The following is a 26846-nucleotide window of genomic DNA, read 5'->3' as shown; positions in this document are numbered from 1 at the left end:
GTTTGATTAAATTACGGCAAGAAACTTACAGGTGGAGGGATCTAACCTAGGGAAGGCTCTCAACAAAAAAGCAGTTGAGTCCCAACTAACTGTTCAAATGCAGTAATTTAGAAATGCCCCCAACCTTTAGCGTAGGAAGCAAATGGAACATTTGACAATACAATTTCGTCCCCAATTCAAGGGCACTTTACAGTGCCCAGTAGTCGATGCCTGGCTTTTCCTCAATTTCTGGAACAAAAGAAGCGTCCGCAAGCCAGACAGCTCTCCCCTTCCCTCCCCGGAAAGTAAACCAAAATCAAGGAAGATGAGTGCCGACAAACACGCCTCGCTTCTTTTCCTCCCTTTCAGGGATAGCATTTGGGGAAAGAAAGGCTGCGGCTATTCTTCGCTGGATCAGTGTCCTGAGGTTGCGACAGGCCCAGCGCGGGTCCTCGCAGCTGGCGTGCAACTTGGTCCGTTCGCAGGCGACCCACCACGAGGAGAAAGGCTTCTCAAGCAGGGGAGGGAGAGGAAACAGCGCACAAAAGCGGTACGACTTGTCCCTTATCAGCGTCCAAGGGGAAGGGTGGAGAAAAGAGAAACAGAAACGAGCCCAACGCCGAGGATCCCGCCCGAGAGGCTTTTAAACTGCGTTTCCACAACCTCTCGCAGGGCGCCGCGGCTAATGGAACCCGCGCGAGGCGTCCCGCCAATCGCCGCCGCGCTTCCTCCCGCCGCCGGCCAATGGCGGCGCGCGTTCTTGGGGCGTGGGCGAAGCAGGCTGCTCTCCTTGGCTGTAGTGTGTGGGTTGGGGTTGGTGCGGGCTCCCAGCTTGGCTGCACTTGGTCCGTAGTTCGGCTCCGGGGGCTTTTGTGTCCGGCTTCTGCTTTGCTTTGTGTGTGCGAGTTTTTTTGTTTGTTTGTTTTTTGTTGTGGTTTTTTTTTTTTTTTTTTTTTTTTTTTTTTGCTCGGTGGTGTTGCTCCAGGGCGGGAGCCCTGAGGCTCGGAGGCGGCAGCGCGGCCCCCCCCCGGCACCCCCCTCTGGGCGAGGAGCGAGCGCGCCGGCGTGAGCGGCGGGTGTGAGAGCAGCGGGGAAGGGGATACGTCGCCGAGATGCCGGAGTTCCTGGAAGACCCTTCGGTCCTGACGAAAGAGAAGTTGAAGAGTGAGTTGGTGGCCAACAATGTGACGCTGCCGGCCGGGGAGCAGCGCAAAGACGTGTACGTGCAGCTGTACCTGCAGCACCTCACGGCGCGCAACCGACCGCCGCTCGCCGCCGGCGCCAACAGCAAGGGGCCCCCGGACTTCTCCAGCGACGAGGAACGCGAGCCCACTCCGGTCCTGGGCGCCGGGGCCGCCGCCGCGGGCCGCAGCCGAGCCACCGTCGGCAGGGTAAGGACGCCCGGCCGGGGCCACAAAAGCGGGCGGTTAGCGGTTGTCGTGCCCCGCGCGCTCGCGGTCCTCCCTCCTTGGCGCCCCCTCGGGCCTCCTCGGCCGCGGGGCTGCTGCTTTCCTCACTAGGTGGCCGGCCTCTGGGTCTGGCCGCGCTGCATTCGGGCCCTTGGTCGCCGGCTTGCAGGCTTTGCAAGGGGAGGGCGCCGGAGAGAGGCGAGTCCCAAAGTTGGGGACGCGGGGCTGGCGTCTTCGCCGTTTGTGTGCGGTAGGTGTGAAGTCGGCGTGTGCTCCGAGGTTGAGCGTGGGTGACGGGCTCACGCGGGGGGTGGGGTGTTCCTTGACCCGCGGCTGCCACCAGTGTGTATTTGGACTGGGACTCGGAGCCGTGTTTGAAAGCGCTGAGGACGGGTTAGCCCGAAACTGCCATAGGTTACGTTGCAGTGTTTTCCCGCTTTCTTAACCGAAATGACGACTTAACCGAGTGGCAGAGCGCTCCCTGGAGGGCGATTTGTGCATACTAATTTCTAACCAAAATTTGAAATATATTCCCGCCTTTTTATGTTTTTTTTTTTTTTCATCTGGAGGGCTTTTTGAACCGTTTATGTTTTTCTTGTTTGCGTTATTCTTTTTCACGACAGGCCGTCTGTTCGCGGGGCAGCGTTACTGTAAATTAAAATGAGCGTTTAAAATTACTCATTAAGCGGTTTTCAGCGAGGCTGAAATATTTGAAAATGCTACTTTCTAGGGGCTTGGATTTCTGGATGTTTTTTTCCTTTTTGGTAAATTTTACATGAGGAAAGGGAAAGATTCAGAATCAGGAGAAATGTTTATTTCATGACATTTTGATATGTCGGTATCGAAATTTGGACTCTAATCTCGGGTAAATCTCAAATTGGCTCCAGCAAATGAATATTTTGTTTGAGAATAGTTTGGTTTTCTTGTTCTGTGGGTTACTATTTTATTGCTGTGAATCTGCCTAGTTACCAGACTTCAAATCCTAACAAAATGTAGTAAAAAGTAAGTGGTGTAACGTACAATGAATGCTTTGTAAAACAATGTCAAGTTTGGAGTTGTTGCTACTGATTACTAGTATAACTCAAAACCAAAAAGTACTGCTGTTTTGAAAGTTATGTTGTTTAAGTTTAGTTGTTAAAAGTCTGTCCGATACGCTTTCTGGACTCCCTAGATGGAAATGAAAGATGTAATAGATACATATAAACTTAATTAAATCTTAGCCTGGGCTTTAGAGAATTGAAAAAGTTGCGCTTTAATTTGGTGCCTGGCACATAGTAGTGCCAAATAAATATTTGTTCAATAAATAAAAGGCCACCCGCACCTTATTGATTCTGATGTCTTGTTTTTTGTGGATTTAAAGCAAGCCACTTTTGATGTCCCTTCACTAACTGTCACTTATTTGCATTCTCCTCCCCTTCTTTTGTGTTTTTTTGTCACCTAAGGGAATACATTTGATGAGTGCTGGAAACTTTTTAAGTGGCTTAAAACTTGTTTTCATTGTTTGCAGTGGATCACTGGACAGCAAAGATTCATTGCACTTATGAACAAGGAACCTTTTTTTCAATTTGTGTAATTTCCAAGGCTGTACAATGTGTGCTGATGCAAGCAAGCCTTTTTCAGTTCAAGAAAATAAATGTTTACAAATATAAAAAAATAAAGCTACTTGACTCCTATAATAAACAGAAATTTACTTTTGAAGTAAAGCATACCCCTTGTTTTTCCCCAAATCCCTCTTGAAAAAGTAATTTTCAAGCTATTTCAGTAAAGATTTGGTTGAAAGTGAAATGTTTTCCATTTACATTAGCACATTTTTAAAAAGCAGATCTATAGAAACCTATGTTGGTCTTCTGTGCATACGTTTTATTCTTCAGCCATGAAAGTATTTGGTTGTATGTTTATAATAGGATTATTCATTCTTATTTATTTTGATGTTGATTCATTTTCAACAGAAACATCCATCTTGGTTTTGATGTTTTTCCTTCAGCAACTTTTTAAGAATATGTTCCAATCCACCCAGTGTTCTTTGGGTTGTAAGAAGACCTGAGTGTAAAAATTTTAAATTTTAATTCAGTTAGCCGTTTTTTAGTTTCCACCACATGCTCTTAACTACCGGATATGGATTTTTGCAAACCCCGCCCACCACCACTATAACTTAATAGCTTTTCTTGTATGATAATTGATCATATTTATTACTCATCTCAACAAATTTCCCATGTCATCCAAGGTGTTCAAGCACTACACAAATAAGCTGAGTGAAAGGAATTAACCTTTTAAGAGAATCTGTTACGTCCAGTGGCATGCTAAGCCCTTTAAAATCTCATCTAATATTTTGATACATATAGAGAAAAACTATTTCATAACCATAGATTTAAGTCCTATCTACCTTGAGTGTTTAAAACTCAAAAATGTGTACCCTTGGCTAGGCTCAATGTTGTTAACAATTTGAAAAAGTTAGTAGTAGTTGGTCAGTAGCATCATTTTCTGTTTTAAAGCACATTAAGTAAAAGTGAGTTATAATTTAACTTAGGAATGTGATAGACATTTTATCGGGCATAGGAAAAATATCTTGAATTTATAAGAAAAGAACTTAAGGCATTTATAGTAATAAAATTCTCTGGAACATTCCTTTTATGTATATATTTTATGTTCTAGTTATTGTTAGTATACCATATATAAGAACTATAGATTCACATTTCTTAAAGTGTATTTATAATATAGGAGAAAGCCAAATTATGTTTGAAAGTTACAGATAATGCAAATTTTTTAGATGGGTGAATTTTTGACATTTTAAAACAAATCAAACATTAATGTGGATTTGTCAAAGGCATAGAATGTACCTTCTATTTAAACATGGGTTTATGAGGAATGTTTTTAATTAAAGATTTCATTTCATTCATTGCAGTGGTCTCTTAAATTCATTTGGTATAATGTGACAAAAAATATTTTGCATATTCAAAATTTGGTTTTGGTTTTTAGTTTTCTTATTTCTAAGCTTTTTATTTTATGCATCTTTGGTGATACCAGTAATTTTGGATGTTAAGATTATCTAGATTATCGACATAAACATTTAGAGTTGGCAATCTGCCTTTTCTTTCCAAGGTGCAAAGCAATGTAGCTATTTGGAATCCAGTGGAGCATAACGTTCTTGAATGGTCAAATCTTGTGAATTATGAATTCTTAACAGAAAATATTTAAAGGCATGGAACAAAACAGAAAAAGTTAATGATGTAAATGTTAATTAAATCATGAATTGGCCATCATACTCTACATTAAGGTGTTAAGTGTATAGGTTATAGATTCAGATTCCGGGTCTGCCACTTACTGGCTTTGGAAAATGAACAGTGCCTATCAGCTGCTCAATTTTCGTTTGGAAAATAGGAATAATCTAATAGCTACTTAATTAGATGAGGATTACAGTAGATTGCATTTGTGGTAGTGTGTAGTTCTTTTTTGTTTTTATTTAATGTCAAAACAGTACAGTGATAGCATAATACATTCTTCAGAACCGGATGAGTTAAATTTGTAAAAGTGATGTGTACATAAAGTCTGTTCAGATGTTACCATTTGGCATAGTAGGCAGATTGCCTGAGCTAGCTGTGCAACTTTTGACTTCAGTTTCCTCCCTTGTAAAATGGGAATATTAGTAGCTATCTCAGGATTTTTAGGATTCAGTAAGTTACTACACATAAGAGACTTAGAATATAACTTGGTACATAATAAGTGCTCACTAGAATCTATTTTATAATAATAATTATTGTTATACTTCAGCATCTTTGCTACTAATGGTAGAGCTACTAACGGTAGCTCATAGGTGGTGTCATAACTGTTGGATTTTAAAGTTAAAAAGTATTAGATGTAATCTGGTCATTGGGAATAAACTAGAGAACAGTGTCTGGCACATAGTAGGTACTGAGTATTTTTGACTGAATGAAACAAGAAATTACGTGATTTACTTAAAGAAACAGCTTTCTGGAGGCAGGAATCAGTATAATTAATGGTTCCTTCCTTATTGAAACTGCTGGCTTGATAATTATGTGTGCCACATTTCCTGTCACCCAAATTTTATTCTTATTAAGTTTGATATTTCATAAAATGGCATTACTTTCCTGGGACTTTTCTCCCTACAAATTAAAAATAAAAATCAAGTAGTGAACCCCTGCTCTATATTTGACTTACCTTATTCCGATTTATTGGCCTTGTAAGATTACTTGGTATATCTGTAGTTTTTCATTATTTTATGAAAACATAAGAGAGTTGGTTTTCTGCTTTGATTTGATAAGCCTTTGTTGTTAATAAGAAATGGACTTTAAAAAATAAGTGGCTTTTCCTTTACCAGATGGCACTGTCATTCATTTATTCATTCAACAAAACATCTGTCGGATGCCTATTCCTGTGTTAGGCATTCTTTATTTTAGGTGCTTCGGATACAAATATGAATATGACAGGGCTCTTGCTTTTTGCCATCTTCTTAAATGCTGCATCCAAAATTACCTGAGATACACATTAAAATGCAGATTCTCAGGCCCAAGACTAGGACTCACAATGGGGTAAGACTTTTTGAAATAGAGATAACTTTTCCAGAAGTTTTGATAAGAAACAAGACTTAGGGACTGTTGCTCAAGTAGTTTACCATCTGGAAAAGATAAAGCATTTATACAAATAACTAATAAAAAGTAGGTTGAATACGGTGAGTGCCAAAGAAAGGTTTTTTGAAAACTTCAGGCTGTTGCAAGAAGTTGAAATTCCTGGATGTTTGGTTGATAATTAGAGTTTGAACATTCTTCTGGTGCGAAGGGATTATCTACAAGTAATTTGCTTGGTTTTTCAGTTGAGTTTTTATTTCCAGCCTGTCCACATGTTTTGGAAAATTGAAGTATTTCACTTACATTGGGATTAGGCTGATTAAAGAAGTCTTTTCTCTAAAGAATCTAAGGCTTTAATATATAGAACTCTTAGAATCTAGGCAAGTGTTTTGATAGCAAAGTGTGGCTTCCTTGCTTCAGGATTTGAGCCTGTGGATCTTAGATCAGTGTGATATGTTTAATAAAGGCTTCTGAAAGTACCAGCACTAACTTTTCACAGCCATATTTTTATTATGTTAAAGATTTCTCTTAAATTGACATCATCATTCTTATTAGCAGCTATCTTTAAAAAATAATTTCTCAGTCTTTTCTGATGAAGTATTTTGAATTTGTGGTTGGTTAAACAAATTTTAATGCATGGTCAATATAGTGCCTGATTTCCCACTCCCCCATCCCATCCCCCCACTCCCCAGCATCACTGGAAAGTAAGCAGTCTATACAACTTTATGATTTTTGCCATTTTGCATAAAATATTCCTAGTATTGACTCTTCTTCCTTAAATAGTAATTTGGGCCTAAATTGGCTTTGATATTTATGGCCATTATTTAAACGGCCAGTTGTGTTCAGAGTCATTTGTAGAGCTGTTTGCCACAAACCTAAGAGGTACCCATACTTTTGCTCCCTTCTCCTGTTTAACCTTGGAAGTTTATATAGTTCTTTTTCCAGTAGATATCTGCCATTGTTTACATTTTAAAAACTTTCTTTAATTTTTCTCAAAGCTTGTTTCATGTTCTTTTAATAATAGTGTTACCCCTTATCTGTGGTTTCAGTTACCCTCGGTCAACCAGTCTGTAAATATTAAATGAAAAATTCCAGAAATAAACAATACATGAGTTTTAAATTGTATGCTGTTCTGAGTAACGTGACAAAATCTTGCGCTGTCCAGCTCTGTCCTATTCAGGACTTTCATTACAGTATATTGTTACTGGTGTTCTATTTTACTAGTTACTGTTAATCTCTTACTGTGCCAAATTTACAAACTTTATGGTAGGTACGTATGTATAGTTAAAAACAATATATGTAGGGTTTAGTACTATCCACAATTTCAGACATCCACTAGGGATCTTAGGACATACCCCCTCGAATAAGGAGGGGTGGCTTACTGTATTCTTAAAGAAAAGAAAAGGTCATGTAGAACTAAGTGTGGCAGCAAAGCTGTATTAGAGGTGATATATCTGACTTCCTTTATGGGTAAAAAACTGGCTTCTAAAGTCACTGCATTATGAGAGAATATTCATTTGGGCTTCATAAATTCTAACATGCTTGTTTAAAAGAAATCATTTTTATACATAGCTAAGTATAAACCTTTATGGTAAAGTCTTAAACTCCTAGGTTAATTTAAACTTTTAAATATTATCGGAAGAAGCCAGTAGTAAATTGTTTTTACAGTTATATGAATGAAAATGTTTAAATCCAGTCTATTTGCTTGTTTGAATTTTTTATGCCATCACCTCCTTTTTAGACAGATTAGCCAAAAACTATTTTAACAGTAATGTCTAAAATTTGAGTTACTTGCTTGGCTATTAGGTTTTTGTAATTATAACCAAACTTAGAAAATGTCTCCAAACAATGAATCACTTTTAATTTAATCAAACTGCCAAGGCTTAATATAACTAAATCAACTTGAAGGAGAATTTGCATGTTTACTGAATAAAGTGTTACTTACATAGTAAATTAATTTTTAAATTCTTGTGGAAATGATAACTGGACTTTACTTACAGAAAGCCACAAAGAAAACTGATAAACCCAGACCAGAAGATAAAGATGATGTCGATGTAACAGAACTCACTAATGAAGACCTTCTGGATCAGCTTGTGAAATATGGAGTGAATCCTGGTCCTATTGTGGGTAAGATGATAAAATATGAAATATCTTTTCTATGGAGCAGAACCCCATTGTTGTTCCTTCTTGCCTAGCAGTTAAGTTTGGGTTCTCAGGGCCAGTCAGTCATTAAACATATATATGACCAAGACCTTAGTTTTCTTAACTATAAATTAGGGAAATAAAATGAGAGAATTGAACTAGAGAATCTCCAAGATTGCCTCTGTTGTTGAGATGGTTTCATATGGTGCTCATATCACACTACCTGGTGAGACACGTGGGTCTTATATGTGAGTTGAGGAAAATCTGAGATAACACAGCTGCCCAAATTCATTCAAATAAGTAAGTTAGTGACAGACTTGTTACAATAACTCAAGCTACTCAGTTCCCAGCATAGTGCCCATTTTCAGTTATTAAAAGTACATTTTAAAAAGTCTTGAGTTGATTGGAATTCAAGAATGATATCCTAAGAAACAAACTAAAAAGAAAACTTGGAACTAAATACACTGGATTTCCATCATTTGGTTACTTTTGGTGATTTTGCAAGTCTGATTATGCCTTAATTATGGAGGATCTTGGCAATAACCTCAAGATAAGGAAGGTCTGTGTACTATTTTGATCTTCTGAGTTGCGTAAAAGTTTGAATACTGGAGATTTGTCATTCTGTTTTTTCTTATAGGCGTAAATGGACTTAGAAAGTTGTCTAAATTCTTTTATTTAATACACCATTTCTAAATAGATGATAATAAGCCTATTAATATAATTACCAGTAGACCTTTAATATCCATTTTAAATTTAAATTTCATTTAAAATTCCAAAAGGGAGATGCTGGAAAATGTATATTATTACATGTAATTATTACATTAAATTACATGTTGGTATACCAGCTCTTCATTTCCCGCCCCCCCCCCAGCTATATTGAGATATAATTGACAAACAAAAGTTGTATATATTTAAGGTGTACAACTTGATGTTTTGATATTCATAAAATTGTGAAATGATCACCGTAATCAAGCTAATTAACATATCTATCACCTAACAGTTTTTAGTTTTCTTTTGTGTGTGTGGTGAGAGCACTTAAGATCTGCCTTCTTAGCAAATTTCAAGTATGTAATACAATATTGTTAACCATGACCTATGTTATACATCAGATTTCCAGAACTTATTCATCTTGCATAACTGACATTTTATACCCTCTGACCAACATCATGTCAAATATATTTAATTTTTTAAAATGTCATTTATAGGACTTTTCCCATAACTGAATGGCAATTTATATGCGTATTAATATCTTAGAGTTGTGGAGTTTTAATCATAGTAATTCAGAGGAATGCAATCTGTTAATAACAATTTTTCTGTAAAGGCAAATACTGTTATTTTGGGGTTTTTTTTTTTTTAATTTATTGGGGTGACATTTGTTAGTAAAATTACATAGATTACAGGTATACAATTCCGTATTACATCGTCTATAAATCCCATTGTGTGTTCACCACCCAGAGTCAGTTCTCCTTCCATCACCATATATTTGATCCCCCTTACCCTCATCTCCCACCCCCAACCTCCTTTTTTTGTTGTTATGTATTTATTTATTGTTATTTTGTATTGGAGAAAATAGGCAAAGTCTAAAGCTTTTCAACCAAAAATACTCAGTTGTACATAGCTCTTCAGTAGATGGTCTAGTAAGACCTATATCAATCTACTATGTAGTCCATACTATAAAAGAATCATTGTTGTAACTATGTATTAAAATACCAGAAAAACAGCTTTTTAGAAAAGAATTTGCATGTATTATTTTTAAGCACTTAAATTTAGAAAGAGTGAAAGTTACATTTTAATGTTGCTGAAGATAATGTCTGAGTTGTATCTTGTAAAAGGGGATACAACTACTAAAGCAAGTTCTGTCTTAATAGGAACAACCAGGAAGCTGTATGAGAAAAAACTGTTGAAACTGAGGGAACAAGGAACAGAATCAAGATCTTCTACTCCTTTGCCAACAATTTCTTCTTCAGCAGAAAATACAAGACAGAATGGAAGTAATGACTCTGACAGATACAGTGACAACGAGGAAGGTAAAATTTTAAATGATGTTAATTAAATGTATGTGATTTTTTTTTCAGATTCATAAGATAAAGTAATCATGATGAAGACAAAATTTTAAATGTTACCAAGATATATGTAGTTTTTGTTCATATCATTAGAGTAATTCTCCATATAATTTGATTTATAAATACCTTTTCTTGACAATTCTAAGAAACAGAAAAGTGCAAATGTCTAATTTTGTGTCACCTAAAATTACCATCTACCTTTATCTTTTTTCTTCAAATACCATTTTTCTAAAAGAATAAAGTATTGCAAATAAAGACAAAGTTCCCCCACTTATCCCTTTCCAACTATCATCTCCATAGAAGCAACCACTGTCATTAATTTGATGTTTATCTTTTCAGCCTATTTTTAAATACTTTTTCATATGCTTTTATCTAATACATGGTATTATTTTGTACTTTAAAAGATCTCTATAAATGATATGCTAAACTTGTCACTTTTTTATTATCAAGATCTCATTGATTTATTACATCTTTTTTATTCCTTGTAAGTAATATATAGCAGTAGTATTTACATATGGCATGTTTTCTCTTTCTGTATTGATAGGCATTGAAATTTGTAGTTTTTTGTTGGATAATATGATTTCAAAGCAACTTGAAAGCAAATATTTTGACATGTTTTAGTTGACTATTTTAAGAAATTTTGACCGTGATATGTAAATATTTTTGAAAATAGTGCAAGAAATAAATGAGCTTTTAAAATTTAAGAAAAAGTTGGTATTCATAAATGTTTAATTCATGTGAAATGTTTATTAATTTCATGAATTTGACCCAGATTGCTTATATCTCCATAAGCATTGCATGCCAGGGCACAGTCTGTCAAATTGGTTTTTCAGAATATGAAATATAGTCTTTTCCTTCAACAGCACTATGTTAGCAAGGAGGCAAAGAATAAAATCAGCTTAAACACAAGTAATGCTTAAACTTCCTGCCTCTTTTGCCTCTACAGGAAAGAAGAAAGAACACAAGAAAGTGAAGTCCACTAGGGATTTTGTTCCTTTTTCTGAACTTCCAACTACTCCCTCTGGTGGATTTTTTCAGGGTATTTCTTTTCCTGACATCTCCCCCCGTCCTCCTTTGGGCAGGACTGAACTACAGGCAGCTAAGAAAGTACATACATCTAAGGGATACCCACCTAGGGAACCTCTTATTGCCACAACCTTGCCTGGCAGGGAACAGATGCATAAGTTAGCCTCTGGAGGGAATTTGTTTATTTCCTCCAAGTCTAGCCATGATAGGTGTTTAGAGAAAAGTTCTTCGACGTCTTCTCAGCATGAACTCGCTGCCCTGTTGGTCTCTGCTGCAGCTACTCCTTCACTGATTAAAGAAACCACCACTACTTGTTATAAAGATGTAGTAGAAAATATTTACCCTGGAGAGAAAAGTGGAATTCAACCAGCATGTGCTGAGAGGTCCCAGGGTTCAGATCAGTCGATTCTCTCCAGTAAAAGGAAAACACTAGAAGAGTCTGAGAGATCACAAGTAATTTCTCCACCACTTGCTCAGGCAATCAGAGATTATGTCAATTCTCTGTTGGTCCAGGGTGGGGTAGGCAGTTTGCCTGGGACTTCTAACTCTACACCCCCACTGGATGTAGAAAACATATGGAAGAGAATTGATCAGTCTAATTTTCAAGAAACTATATCTCTGTCTCCTCCACGAAAATTCCCTAGACTCAATAAAAAGTCAGTGGAGGAAAAGGATTCGGGTTCCTTTGTGGCATTTCAAAATACAAGTGCATCTGAATTAATGTCTTCTTTTGCCAAAACTGTTGTGTCTCACTCACTTGCTACCTTAGGCATAGAAGTGTCTAAGCAATCACAGCATGATAAAACAGATGCCCCAGAACTATCTTTTCCTTTCCACGGATCTATTTTGAAAGTAATTAAAGAGGAGTGGCAGCAAATTGACAGGCAACTGCCTTCACTGGCATGCAAGTATCCAATTTCTTCCAAAGAGGCAACACAAATATTATCAGTTCCAAACGTAGATGATGAAATCCTGGGGTTTATTTCCGAAGCCACTCCACCAGCAGATACTCAGGCAGCTTCCACAGATAAACAGTTGGACTTAGCACTTTGTAGAACATATGAAGCTGCCGCATCAGCGTTGCAGATTGCAACCCACACTGCCTTTGTAGTTCGGGCTATGCAGGCAGACATTAGTCAGGCTGCACAAATTCTTAGCTCAGATCCTAGTCATGTGCACCAAGCCCTTGGGATTCTGAGCAAAACACATGATGCAGCCTCATTTCTTTGTGATGCTGCATTTGATGAAGTAAAGATGGCTGCCCAAATCATGGGCTCTTCCACTTTCGGTCGACGTTATCTCTGGCTGAAGGACTGCAAAATTAATCCAGCTTCTAAGAATAAGCTGGCTGTGACTCCCTTTAAAGGTGGAACATTATTTGGAGGAGAAGTTCACAAAGTAGTTAAAAAGCGTGGAAATAAACACTAATAAAATTAAAAATAAAGATATCTATCTTTGATATGGGGAACTTAGCAGATTTTCTAGGCATTTCAAGTACTTGTTTCCCCAAATGTTCTTTTAAGGTTTTTTTTTAGTCTCCAGATGGGGGTTTATCCATCAAATTATAGTTTAAAAGTAATTGTCTACATAGAAATGTCCCTTTTTTTTTGAAGTTGCACAGATAGAAAGCCTGATAAAAATAATTTAAAGCTTTCTCGATTTTACATTTTTATCTCAAATAGTTCACTCTTTCCTATTTTACACTCTTCAAAACTAAGAAAATACCATTTACTAGATTATATGTAGACTCTTCACTGGTCTAAATATCTTTTCACTTGCTAGAACTTTTCTATATTTTTCTTTTATGTTCTCACTTTGTTTTTTACTTATGTCTTCAGTATCATTCATAATATTCTAGATCATTGCAACTCAAGGTGTCAGTCTACAAACTGTTACTGATCCACAGATAAGATAAGCATACACCAGAATTTTAATCTAGATACCCTTTTTAGATCAATGACAGGGTTTATTTTTGTGGGAAAATTTTATTGATAGAGAAAACTGCTGATTTATATTCTGTTGTAAGTGCCTAATTTCTTTATGGACTGGTAGCAAACAGTTTGTGGACCACTCTTTGAGAAATACTGCTCCAGACCATAATATTCAAGGATAGTGCATTCTCACCATCACTGTAGTTTGTCAGATGACCTAGACACTGGAAGGATGGGGCTTTCTTTTTAAAAGTAATACTTTCAAGGTATGTTGTCATTCATAGGCTTAGTCAAAATTCTAAAAGCAAATTTAAGTTAGTTTTTTTTTTTAAAAAGTCATAAGAAATCATACTATATCCCAGTGTCTGTGTGTCTATATAAAACAGTATATTATCCTGTGTTTTCATTTCTATGATTGTAAGATGAGAGAGTCTAACTGTAGAGGCATTTGATAATCGAATTTCTTTGTATTTTTATGGAAATAGTATTAAATATAAGCAAAATATGCTCCCTTTGGTACTTTTAGCCATATTCTTAGACTACACATGTCCATCTTTGCAGCTTTGTGGGAGTAATTTTGTTTGTTATTTGTCTTGTGAAATGTACATGTATACATGTACCTACTAAGTGCTATGTGATTTTAAAATGTATTACTGTAGAATGCTTCTGCAAATTCAATAAAGTTGTTAAATTTGAAGTTTTGTGTGGTCTCCAGAAACATGTTGTATGTGTGTTTTATTCTTGGAGTTGCAACAAGTTAGCTATTTGTGGATGAACATCCCTTTTTCATTTCATCATTGAAACTAACTTGACATTTCAACGGTGTAATTGAAAATATTCTAAATATTGTTTTTTATTCTCTTTGAGTACCATGGTTTTATTGGCTGTTGGAATTTTAAAATTTTAAGAAGAATTAATCTGTAACCCGATACAGATTTTGTTTAGTTTCTGCTCAACTACTATTGGTTTCTTAAGATGCTTTCTAATTCTTAGAATCTCACTTAACAAAGCTTAAGATTTTATAATGCTAAGTATTTATTTCAACATAGGTATATTTATAGATTTATTATTAGGAGCCCTGGGAAGTGGGGTAGACACCTTAATTCTAAGTAAAGATTGAACTATTTGAATATCATGGTACAAATTACTGTTCATTTGGGGGAAACTTGTAAGTAGATCCTGGACTGACCAGTACTAGAGTAGATAGTTAGCAAGACACATGACTATCTTGACTACTTTTTAGTATGACTGCATTTAATTAATGCAAAACTAAGCTTTTATTTAAAAATTGATTCCATTTCTATCTCTGATGAGAAAGTCTAGAAGTTTTGATAACAGGTTTTAGAAGTAACAACTGACACTAATTTTGCTATAGGATGATAAATGGCTGCAAAAATGTAGAAGTTAACTAAAATTTACATCAATCTTTTAATATATCCAGCTCTAAATAGTGATAAAATCAAGACATGGGAATGGAATTTTGAAGCCTATGAAAAGATATATATTTGAGTTAGGTTAATAACAATCATGGTGATATGCACTCGCTTCGGTTGAAGGAAATGTTAATCTTACTTGTATTATGGGAGGGGAAAAAGAACTAGCCTGTGATTGTTGTACTTTTCTGCCAATGAGATTCCTCCTTACCTCCTCAATTGTACCCAGGTTTTTTATAATCACATCAAAAAAGAAGGGAGGAGAGACTTAAACTGCATTTACATATTAATGTCCTTGCATCAACTTTGTTATAAGCCTGGTACCATATAGGTTTTTTGCTCCATAAAACTCCCTATAGCTTTGTCCTTTTCATATTCCAAGTTTTAATTTAACAAGTAATCTTTGTACTGTATGGACAATAGAATGGTAACAACTGTATATTTTAATGTTCTCTTCCCACATCTAAATTTTTTTTAGTGAAAAGTCTCTATGGGAACAGTTTGAATTCACTTTTATGTTTCAGGCTTTTGTCCTAGAAAAAGGAAAGGAGAATAAATAGGAAGTAGTGATCAGATTAAAGAGTGAGGGAGATAAATAGAAATGGAATAAAATAAGAATGGGAAATAAAAATTTTAAAGATAAATTGTGGTTAAACAGTTTTGGTTTGTTGAGGTAATTAATATCAGACAAACTTGTTTTACATGTTAACGTACCTAAAACCAACATTCCAAAATAATGTTAAGATGATTATAGTTTATTGTATGTTTTGAAGAGTAATGATTTGTCCGATGTTATTTGCAGACTCTAAAATAGAGCTCAAGCTTGAGAAGAGAGAACCACTAAAGGGCAGAGCAAAGACTCCAGTAACACTCAAGCAAAGAAGAGTTGAGCAAAATCAGGTATATTTAGTTTTATGATCACTGTGTTTAGGTATAAGAATCTCCAGACAACACTAATTTGCCTGTGTGCTAGCCTTTGGTTAATAGTTGACTCCCAGATTCCAGCGCACTCGATAGTGTTCATTCCATTGTTCATCAAATGGCATTAGAAATCTAAAGTTTCTGTTTTTTTGTCAGTAGTGTAGCTTGTGCAAAAGTGTTTAATGTCTCATTTGCGTTTGATTCTGTTCTAAGTATAGTTCAAGCCAGTCATCCTGTTTTTTAAGAGAAGTATTTTTTTGACCATATCTTTTTTTTAATTTTTATTTTTCAATTATAGCTAACATTAAATATTAGTTTCAAATGTATAGCATAGTGGTTAGACATTTATATAATTTACAAAGTGATCCTCGCTTTATAAGTCTAGTACTCACCTGGCACCATACATAGGTATTACCATATCATTGACTATATTCCCTATGCTTTACTTCACATCCCCATGACTGTTTTGTAACTACCAATATGTACTTCTTAATCCTTTCACCTTTTTCACCCAGTGCCCAACCCCCTCCCATCTGCCAACCATCAGTTTGTTCTCTGGATCTATGAATTTGTTTCTGTTTTGTTTGTTCATTTTGTTCTTTAGATTCTTCATAAGTGATATGGTATTTGTCTTTCTAAGAGAAATATTTTAAAAGATGGAAATGCCTATGCAATTCTGATATAATCTTTTTAAAAGACGGGAAGGGTGTTATATTTGTGTTTTTCTAGATTTCTGACTTTGCTTTTACTTTTGCCTGTGTTCTGTGACTTTTCCCTCAACTCTGGAGCTAGTCTGACCCTAAGACTACACTGTTTTCTTTCCTTATTCTAGATGAAAATTTACTTTTTTTATTGTGGGTGAGGCAAAATGCAGTTAATACAGAAAGTAGGAAAATCTGATGAAGGACACTGAAATAGATAAGCATGGAGAATTTTGGCCCAGAGTATGAAAGCAAGATGCTAGAGTGCTAGCAAGAATGCGTGACTGGTCAGATAATAGGTTAAAATGAGGGAGGAAAGATGGTATGAAAGGTAGTTTAAGGGGTAATTGAGTTGAGGAATCTAAACCAAGCAATAGGATGGTCAAAAGAGAGTAGATTTAGGAGACAACAGGCAGAATTAGACAATAGTCTTATTATACAAAATTTAAAAAGGTAGAAAAGTGGAGGGAAGAGTTTAATAACCCTCCATTCATAGAGCCTTAACAGTTTTATTTCATCCTCACCTGCAACCTCTAGCTTTTAAAAATCCTTTTAGTTTTGTTTTCCTTTTTCCCGGATTATATTAAAGCAAATCTGACATACCATTTCATACATTAAAAAGTCAGTATTTTGATGTATATCTCTAAAAGATAGCTGTTTGTATACACATACACGTATAATGCCACTATCACCCCTAATAAAATTGATAGTTTTCATATCTGTGTTCAAATTCCTCCAGTTTCGAAAACGTTCCTTATGATTAAATTATTCAAGTCAGGATCCAAACTTCACATATTTGTTTTGTATTGTTTTATCCCTTAACTTTAGCTTTTTCGGGTATAATTGTTTCCTCTCCACTCATCTGGTGAAGAAACCAGGTCAGTTCGCTGCAGAATTACCCACATTCTGGGTTTTGCAGATTACTTCTTCAAGTGTCATTGAATTTGCTCTTCTGTATTTCCTGTCTAGGAGTGAGACTTATGGTAGCGCTATGCAGTAGACCTTTCTGTGGTGAGGGAAATGTTTTGTATCTGCTGTCCATTGTGGTAGCCACTGGCCACATGTGGGTATTGAATACTTGGAATGCGGTCAGTGTGGCTGAGAAATTAAAATTTTAATTTTATTTAACTTAAATTGCCACATGTGGCTAGTAGCTAACACACGAATTAGAGGGTTGGTTAGATTCAGGTTCAGTTTCTTAGACAAGAATGTTTCGTAAAAGGTATGGCCTTCATAATTGCATCATTTCAGGAGGCACATGATGTCTTTTGGAGATGGTAGAATTAATTAGTAATGGGTTCAAATGTTGAAAGCCTAATCCATCCATTATAAAGTTCCACGTCACCCTTTCATTTAATGGTTATGACAGCAATTTATGATTATTACCCAGATCCATTATTTTATTTGAGGTTTGTAAGATGGTGATTTTTCTCATTCTCTCATTCCTTTTCATTTATAACTGGAATTCTTTTATAAAGAACTTTCCCTCATGAACTGCTTAGCTACCGTGATATAAAATTCATATAGGAGAGCCAGGATAAATGCTTGCTTCTTGCCTTTTATTTGCCACTTTTCAAATTAAAGTGCCCTAGTCACTTTGAAAGGTGATACTTTTTTTTTTACTGGTGTGATTTTTATATATTTGATTTATGATCAGTTGCAGCCATTCTTTCTTCATGTTCAAACTGTGCCATCTTTAGCCATTGGGAATTACTGAGTTGGTTCCTGTATCCTTTTCTTGACCCCATTTGTCTTTCTCTTTTTCTTAAGAACTCTAATCCTTGTAATAGAAAATATTTGGATGCTAGGTTGTTCATTCTTAGTGGGTTATCATTGCTTCTAGGCCTTTTCAGTAGGTAGAGCTAGGAGTACTTATTTTTTAGAAAGAGAAAGTAAATCATGAATTCATCAAATTTATGAATTCAGGCCTATTTAACTTCTTTTTTATATTTGTATCTCTTTGCTCTTACGCTGAATATCTTAAAGTCACTTGAAATAATTTTTTTGTTGTTCATTTATTATTGAAGATATGTATGTGATTTTATTTAGGTAAAATAGATTGATTCAGATATCTGGCTTCTATCTTTTCTTTCCATCTACCAGTAATCATTTTTATTAAGTTTTGGTTAATAATTTGTTTCTTTTTGAAAATGTAAGGAACTACATAGATTTATATGTTATTTATGTACCTTCTCCTTAGATGAAAGGCAGCATACATTGTACATTTCTTTTTGTCTTATCTACACACATACCCTGGATTTCACTTCATGACAGAATATAGTACAGCCTTCTTCCTCATTGCTTTGTACCACTGCGTTATAGTGCATTTTATGGATGTACTGTAATTTAGTCAGCCATTTTCTTTTTGGTGAATATGTGGATTGTTTTCAGTTATATGCTAGGTTGTATACTGCAAAAAGGAATCAACGAATAGCCTTCTACATGTATCATGTAATATTTTAGCCAATTTATCTTCAGGAAATCTAGAAGTGAAAAGCTGGGTAATTTTGCTAGATGTTACCAAATTCCCCTGTATAATATTCGTAGTTGAAGCATTTTGCATTCTCACCAGCAATGTATGAGTACCTATCTCTAATGGAGGAATATGGCCCTGCTTTTTAAAAAATTAATACAAATAACTATATTGGTCATGTTTTACATCAATTGATAGTTCTTTAGAGTAAGGTGGCTTTTAATTAACCTATTTCCTTTTATAACCTAGTTTTGTGTAAATTTTTTGTTTATAGCTTGTATTTTTACTCACTGGGATTTATAGCCTCCTTTAATAGCTCAGCTTCTGCATTGTCATGTTCCTCAACTGCCTAGTGTTTTCTGAATAATTTTTTACCTGATAACTTATCGAAAGGTACTGTGAGAAGGTTTTTGTTTCTTCCACCTGTTTGTCTCTATGATAAATTCAGGACTTTTGTAGAACATCTTGCTCAAAATAGATGACCCTCCAATTCTTATTTTGGATTTTGACCACAGAACACATAGCAATAACATTATCTACTAATTTTTCATAGCAATGCATTTCTTTGCCATTGGTAATTTTTTTGGTCCATCTTACTAAGTAGTTATAACATTGAATTGTAATTTTATTTTAATTTTTTCTCTCAAAGTCACTTGTTTATAGTGGATTCTGATAGAAAAAAATTTTTTGTATCTTCAGAATATCTTTTCTGGTTGTGTGAAGGATTGTCAATTAGCTTTCTGTGAAGATGAGTAATTCTAAATTAAATAATGAAAATAAAGAACTAATAGAATTGGTTGATAGTCCTCAACTAAAGAATTTAATAAACCTGAACAAAAGAAAGTATGAATGACTTATAGAGAAAAGTGTCCTTCCCACTTCTGTTCTTCAGTATTTTTACAGGTAATCAATAAGTTTCTTGTGTTTCCTTCCATGGAAAAAAATAAAGAATCGTTAAATGGAGTTTGGCCCTTTTTTATTAACCATAATAGTTTCAACAGATGTTTGATAAAGTTTTTGCTGAAGAGATTATTTCAGTTATATATTTAAAAAAACGTAACATGGAAAGTCCTGGAATTTGGTTGATAACCAATTTTAAGGAAAAAGGATGTCTTTTCTCCCCAACCTCCCTACCTTTGTGGACAAAGGTAAACCATGTGGTCTTTATTTTGTATCAGTTGCATAACTGATAACTTTATTAGAACTTGCAAGCAATGTAGTTTTTAATTCTTTGAAGAGTTTTAAAATAGTATGTACTGATAATACCAGATAGACTGTCAAACCGGAATGTTGTTTAAATACTTCTAATTTTTATTGGCATTGAGCAGTTGATTATTAAAGAGGAAGCAGTGTTGAAAGCAGTTTTAAAAAAATACTTGGCTTTGAGATGCATCATAGTCAATTACATTATCTTAAACCAGTTGTTCTCAACTCTGGCTGCATATTAGGATCCCCTCAGGAACTATAAAAATTTACTGTGCCCAGGCCCTTCTAGATTCTGACTTGATTAGTCTAAGGCGGGACTGGGGGCATTTGATATTTTTTTTAAAGCTCCCCGAATGATACTGTGCTGCCAGGGTTGACACTAGAACTATTGTGTCCCTCTATTCAAATAATCAGGAATTTAGCTCTTAAATATTTGTTATATATAATTTGTTCTCAGATTTGTCTTTTAACTAACATTAAGTGTGCGTTCAGCAAACATTTCCTAATTAACAGCAGGAAAAGGAACCCAGAGATTCTATTGTGAGTCAAAAGGAAATTACAGAATCAGTTCTATGAGATTGTCTGTACCTTGTGCGGTTTTGGGAGTAATGTTTCCAGCCAAATAAGCATACTGGATAAGTTACTGGATGACTGCTCTTGTCCCAGTATAAGAGTAAAATATATCTGTCTTTAAAATTAATAGACACTGACTTGGATATAAAAAACATCCGTTATCTAAATAAAATATTAGCTTGAAAGCAAAAGTGACAATAAAAGCACACTCTAGTATAATACTAATCATTGATGGCTGTTTTCTAGTGAAAAGGATTTAAAAGTATCATCTGGTAATAGTGGCATCAAAGTTGAATAACTTCCTACTTGGAATGCAGACCTTCAGGCCCCACCTTAGAGCTACTGCATCAGAATCTGTATTTTAACAAAAGCTTCAGATGACTGGTACACAAATTTCAGTTTGAGAAGACTAGTCTAATGGTTTCAATCTGTTACATACAGGGACTGCTAACTTACTATTTTTTTAATGAGGAAAAATCACTTGGCTTTTCAGGAAGAAATGAATCTGGGACTGGAAGGTTAAAAGTGGTTTGTCACTATTGCCTTTCTGTAGTGAGGAGTGGGTAGCACTGAGCTTTGACAGTGACACTATAGGCTTGCATGGTCGTGAAAGAAATGACCCCTAGGTTTTTGTTGCTGCTCAATTTTAATATCTGTGTCTAAGAAGAGTGACACCTGGGACTTGTTAAGTTCAGACAGCTGTGTATAGATAATAATTTAAACTGATTCTATTTAAATAATCTTAACCACACGAAAATAATGTTTAATCTATTTTAACAATTACAAAATTTGTATTTTGTTTTAAAAGGAAACTGACTTGTAGTAGATGACTTCCTTGTAAGTCAAAGACAGTCATGCTCAGCCTGCTTTTTGTTGAGACAGCCAAAGAGATGCAGCTGTAATGCTGGAGCCAAATAGCAAACAGCAGTCACAGAAGGAGCCAATGATAAACTGATGTGCCTTCCCCTCCTCGTTTTTATTATAATTGCGAGCTATATAGTTGGACTCTAGTGTATTTTTACCGTATACTAAGTGTTTTCTGATACCTACATATCCGTTCATTCGATACATACTGAAATATATTGAGGGCATAGCATTGTTTGCAGATGCGGGCATTTGGCGACTTCATGGCTTCTCAGTGTGCTAATAAGGCCATTATTAAGGTGTTTGATGTTAGAATATGACTTTTTAATGTGTCAATGCTTAAATAGAGCTATACTCAAGCTGGACTAACTGAGACTGAATGGACAAGTGGATCTTCAAAAGGCGGACCTCTGCAGGCATTAACTAGGGAATCCACAAGAGGGTCGAGAAGAACTCCGAGGAAAAGGGTGATGCAAGGCTTATTGCTTAGAATTGGGTTTTCAGATTGGCAGGGTTTTAGTGGTTGTTTTATATTTATTGTTTTTGTTTTGTTTTCAAACTAACAGGTGGATACTTCAGAACATTTTCGTATAGATGGTGCAATAATTTCAGAGAGTACTCCCATAGCTGAAACTATAATGGCTTCAAGCAACGAAACTTTAGTAAATATGTTTCATAAACTATACAAGTGGTTTTCTTTGTAAATTACCCTTTAATTAGAATTGGGGAGGTGGTGAATTTTGGCAGATCTCAAACTTTCATGTTTTTAAACATTTTAAACTCATTTTCCCCACATAATTCTGAATTTTAGAATTTTTCAGTATAGCCTATATATATATTGTATAGCCTATATATTGTGCAAGAATCTTTAAGTCTTGTTAAGGACACTTTTTTGCTAAAATAATTAATGAATGATAAGACTTCACATGTGAACCAGGCAGTATGTTCATTTCTGGGTCCTTTTGCCTAAATTTTTATTAAGGAAAAGTTTCAAATATTACAGAAATATCTTTCTTTTCTTTTTTTCACATGTCTTTGTTATGTTTGGATAATTCTGAGTCTGAATAATTTGAATCTTGGCAGGTTGTCAATAGGGTGACTGGAAATTTCAAGCATGCAGCTCCTATTCTGCCAATCACTGAATTCTCAGACATACCCCGAAGAACACCAAAGAAACCATTGACAAGAGCTGAAGTAAATGAATAAAATTTAGATCGATGTTATCATTGATCTTTTAAAGAGGAAATATTTTTATTTGGCTTTGGAGTGGGAGGGAGCAGAACTTCTATATGGGGTGGTGTGGGTGTGGGTATGTGTTTATGCATATATTATTTTAAGGACATACCTTTATTAGTGACTATAGAAAGTAACTAATATGACGTGCTAATACTATCCTCTTGCTACTCTGTGCCTCTTAAGCTCCAGTTTCCAAGGGAGTGGTCATTTGTGTGCTGCTTATAACCTGTTCTCTTTGTTATGGATGTGAGCTGAAAGTGTATCTGGGCTATAGGGGAGGCTGTACTATCTTTCACTGAAAGGTCAAATAATGGGACTTTAAAGTGTCTGTATGGTGCTTCACTTGATTAACTCACATATAATTAAGCTTTAAAGTACTAACTGCATGATGCATTATAGTTTTAATGAATCTACCAAAGGTTATTTTGATCTGGGTATAAAGGTAAACACAGCAAAACAATTGGGTTAAAAATATATATTTATGTTTCTTAAGTTAGGAAGATTAGATTGACTCTGGTTAAAGACATACTAAAATTTGTTAAAGATCCATGCTAACTTGATATCTTCTATATTTGATCATTTATTTTATTACAAAATTCTTAAGGAAGAAGCAATATACTCTTAATGAAAAGCATTAGAAATCTAGTGGGGGAACTTGTACTGCCATATTAGCTGCACTGAATTTTTGGGTTTTGCCTTTACCTTATTTGAATGTGTGGCGATTTTCCCCCCTCCCCCATTATCACATTAACATATCTTTACTTTGAAAGAAATTTGAAGAGCCTTAGAAATGTATGGATACTTAGGTGATAATGAATTTAGAAATGGCAGTTATAAAAGCTGGGATAGATAAAGTGCATTCTGTTCTCTGAAACTTTTATTTAAAAATATATTTTAATTGTTGCACCTTTATACTAAATTATTTTAATTGTTGCACCTTTATACTAAATTTTAACTCTTGTTTATTTCTTATTAGGTGGGAGAAAAAGAGGAAAGAAGAATAGAAAGGGATATTCTTAAAGAAATGTTTCCCTTTGAAGCATCTACACCTACAGGAATTAGGTATTCAGATATATTGAAACAAATATTAGTATATTCTACTGGGATATTTTTATTTATTCACTTATTTTTTCCCACTTTATTGCAGTATAATTTACACATGAAAATTGTACTTATTTAGGGTGTATACAACATGATTATTTAATATACATAAATGGGAATTTTAATTTTTAATTCTTCACAAAGTTATACCTGTGTTCTCAGAATTAAACTGTTCTTTTGGGTGTGATTTAATTCTCCCAAGCCACCAGTTCCTATTCTGGAAAGTTGAGTCAAGTGGTTTTTGTTTGTTTGTTTTTAAGTAACACTTTTTTCCTCTGTGTTTATACATATAATTTGGTCATTGATTAGAAAATATAGGTAAAAATCATCCAAAGTCTTACAAATTAGAAATATTAGCTATTAACGTTTTTGGTATATGTCTCCATGTACTCAGATACATAGATATGTTCAGTATTATTATCTTTTAATTTTTAGTAAGTTTTTCTTACAAAAGTGGTACATACACAATTCAGAATCCCTATTCCACCATCTTGACTGGAACTCAAGTCAGTTTCAAAATTAACTTTGTTAAGCTGAAGGATTGTAAGTCATTTATCGACTATTTAATTCCTATTTTTAAATCTACACAGAAACCTAGTATTAAGAAGGAAATCATTGTTTTCCCTGAGAGTTTCTCTTTTCTGATTGAAAAGACTGTAGATACGTGTTGAATTATTTCCGAACTAAAGGAATCACAGCAAAACTACCTTATTTCTTTCCTCTTATCTCCTAAATATATTAGCCTTTAAGAAGGCAAATTTATTGAATATTTATCAATGTTCTGAATATTATTTTCTAATAAAAGATATGCATCTAACTCTTTAAATGGAAAACATAGAAGTTTTAAGTATGTTGAGAAACGTCACTCTTTATATGTGACAACTTTCTACTGTTTACCTCAAGGAATGTGTTTGGAATTAGGAGTGGTAATTACATATTCTTTATCTAACTCATGACTATCTAAAATTAATTTTTCTCTTTCCCTTTTCACTCCTAACAGTGCTAGTTGCCGCAGACCAATCAAAGGGGCTGCAGGCCGACCATTAGAACTCAGTGATTTCAGGATGGAGGAATCTTTTTCATCTAAATATATTCCTAAGTATCTTCCCTTGGCAGATGTCAAGTCAGAAAAAACAAAAAAGGGACGCTTCATTCCCATGTGGATAAAAATTTTGCTGTTTGTTGTCATGGCCATTTTTTTGTTTTTGGTCTATCAAGCTATGGAAACCAACCAGCGAAATCCATTCTATAAATTTGTTCGTGATAACCATACAAATGCCAACTGAATAATGTCTCTCGTGGCACACTCACCTTGGTCTCCTATTTTTAATAATTATTAAAAAAAAGCATTTGTGTACACTTGTTGACTCGAGCTAAAAATAATGTGATTTCACCTCAACAAATGTATTCCATTGAAATGCAGACAAGATATATAAATGGACTTCATTTAAATGTTTTGGACTTCGGACTAGTAGGAGATCACTTCGTGCCATATGAATAATCTTTTTTAGCTTTGGAACTTTTTTGTAGGCTTTATTTTTTTAATGTGGACATCTTATTTCATTTTTGAGAAAAATGTATATTGTTTTTGTGTATTTTGGGAAACAAGAAGGGCAAAACATGGCAGTGTAATGTGAAGCAACACATTTAAATACTTTGAATTCTTACAGAAAAGATTTTAAGAATTATTCTTTGCTGAATAAAAACTTTCGAGATATATGAAACAAAATTCAGTAAAGGAAAAAGTAATGGGGTTGTACTTTTTGTAACGGCAACGATGTTTAATGGTGTTCATGGGGAAAAGTACGGCACTAATCTATTCTGTAACTTTTAATGGTAACGTTGTAGCCCTATTGTACTCACTTTTTAAAAGATTTATAGTATCATGGATGTTCTACTTCAGTAAGACCCATTTAAATACAGTCGATTTTTTGCAGGGATGTTTTAGTGCAACATACACATTTTAGAGAACTGTTAGCTGGCTGTATATGTTTTTAAAAGCTGTTTAGCTAGCTATAAGGCTATAATTGGAAATTTGTACTTTTTATTTACAGTAAAACATTTTGTCAATCCAATTTGCTACCAAAACATTTTTTAGATAAATAAGTGTGTGTCTTTAGAAGTAGGAAATGTTAAACACTGGTGTTAGGTTCCATTTGAATTTGTTATTGCATTGTCTTCTGTTACCAAAAACAAATTTTGCCAAGTTTTTTTGCCCTCTATTTCCCAACCTAATTTGATTTAAAAGTGCAAAAGGTATATGCTTTTAAATTACACAGTAAACTTTTCTTCAATACATAGTAGTTAATACATAAATTTGTAAACTCGGAATATGAGGTGGGCATTATGATTTTTGTATACCCTTGAAGTGGCTAACTTTATCTTTGTGGTTGATTTATTTTTTAACTAAAACTTACCTCATGTATAACTTGGTTAAGTAAAATGGTAGGTAATTGAAGAAATTTCAATAGAATCAAGTAAAACAAAAACTTTAAATTTATTTGTTTCAATTTTACAGTCTTTGACCATAAAGCATACAAAAAATGTAAGTTATTTTGAAATATCATCTGAAATAAAAGGATAATTTTAAAAAATGAAAAAGCTACAGATGTGTATTTAGACCAGCACACTGATTTGAATTAGTCCCATTCTGGTATTTAGCTTTTAGATAGTTTGTAGACATTTTTTACCTAATTGGCAATTTACCAGATGTTTGTAAGCCTGGTCCTGCAGGAGGAGTGAGAAACATACTCCCAGGTCAGAAATGTTTGCCTCTCTGAGTAAAAGTGTTTCTTTGAGATGAGCCACAGAGGGGGCACTGTTTACTCAACTTTTCCTCTGTAAGGTTAATAGTCTATTTTTACTTTCTTTTTAACTTTCCCATTTTGTTTTCAATCTTTTAATTAAAAATTGTGAGAAGTTGCATTTAATGTTTAAAAATGTGGGACAATAAATCACTCTTAATATGTATATAAAATCAATTTTCTAATAGGAAAGGTATGGTCCAAAATAGAAAAAGTAGGACAAGGTAAAACGTAGTCTTTTTTTTTTTTTTTTTAAATGTGTATTTGGTCTTTTGTCTGTGTCTGTTTTATTCCACTAGAATGAATGTGTCCTTGATGTAAATGCAAAGCATTTCTTCCTGATTAAATTGTAGATGTAGACTTTACAATATAATTCAACAATAAAAAGTAATTAACCGCTA

At 34.7% G+C, this 26846-nt stretch overlaps 1 protein-coding gene across 5 annotated transcripts; it reads left to right on the top strand.

Moving 5' to 3' along the window:
• The first annotated feature begins 746 nt into the window (after positions 1-746).
• TMPO (thymopoietin) lies at positions 747-26846 on the top strand. 5 transcript variants are annotated; one of them, XM_081061276.1, is made up of 9 exons: positions 749-1370; positions 7972-8098; positions 9982-10140; positions 15369-15466; positions 21652-21771; positions 21871-21966; positions 22388-22498; positions 23517-23602; positions 24642-26846. In XM_081061276.1, the coding sequence occupies exons 1-9, from the start codon at positions 1092-1094 to the stop codon at positions 24925-24927; spliced, it is 1362 nt and encodes a 453-aa protein (XP_080917402.1). In that variant the 5' UTR covers positions 749-1091; the 3' UTR covers positions 24928-26846. The 5 variants fall into 5 exon arrangements, with proteins under 5 accessions (XP_080917404.1, XP_080917402.1, XP_080917405.1 ...); XM_081061277.1 differs by lacking the exon at positions 21652-21771 and having other exon boundaries at positions 763-1370; XM_081061278.1 differs by lacking the exons at positions 21652-21771; positions 21871-21966 and having other exon boundaries at positions 747-1370.

Source organism: Rhinolophus hipposideros (genome assembly GCF_964194185.1).
Source record: "Rhinolophus hipposideros genome assembly, chromosome: 9".
Taxonomy (NCBI): domain Eukaryota; kingdom Metazoa; phylum Chordata; class Mammalia; order Chiroptera; family Rhinolophidae; genus Rhinolophus; species Rhinolophus hipposideros.
The sequence above is the reverse complement of the archived record's forward strand: the minus strand, read 5'-3'. Positions and strand labels throughout refer to the sequence as shown.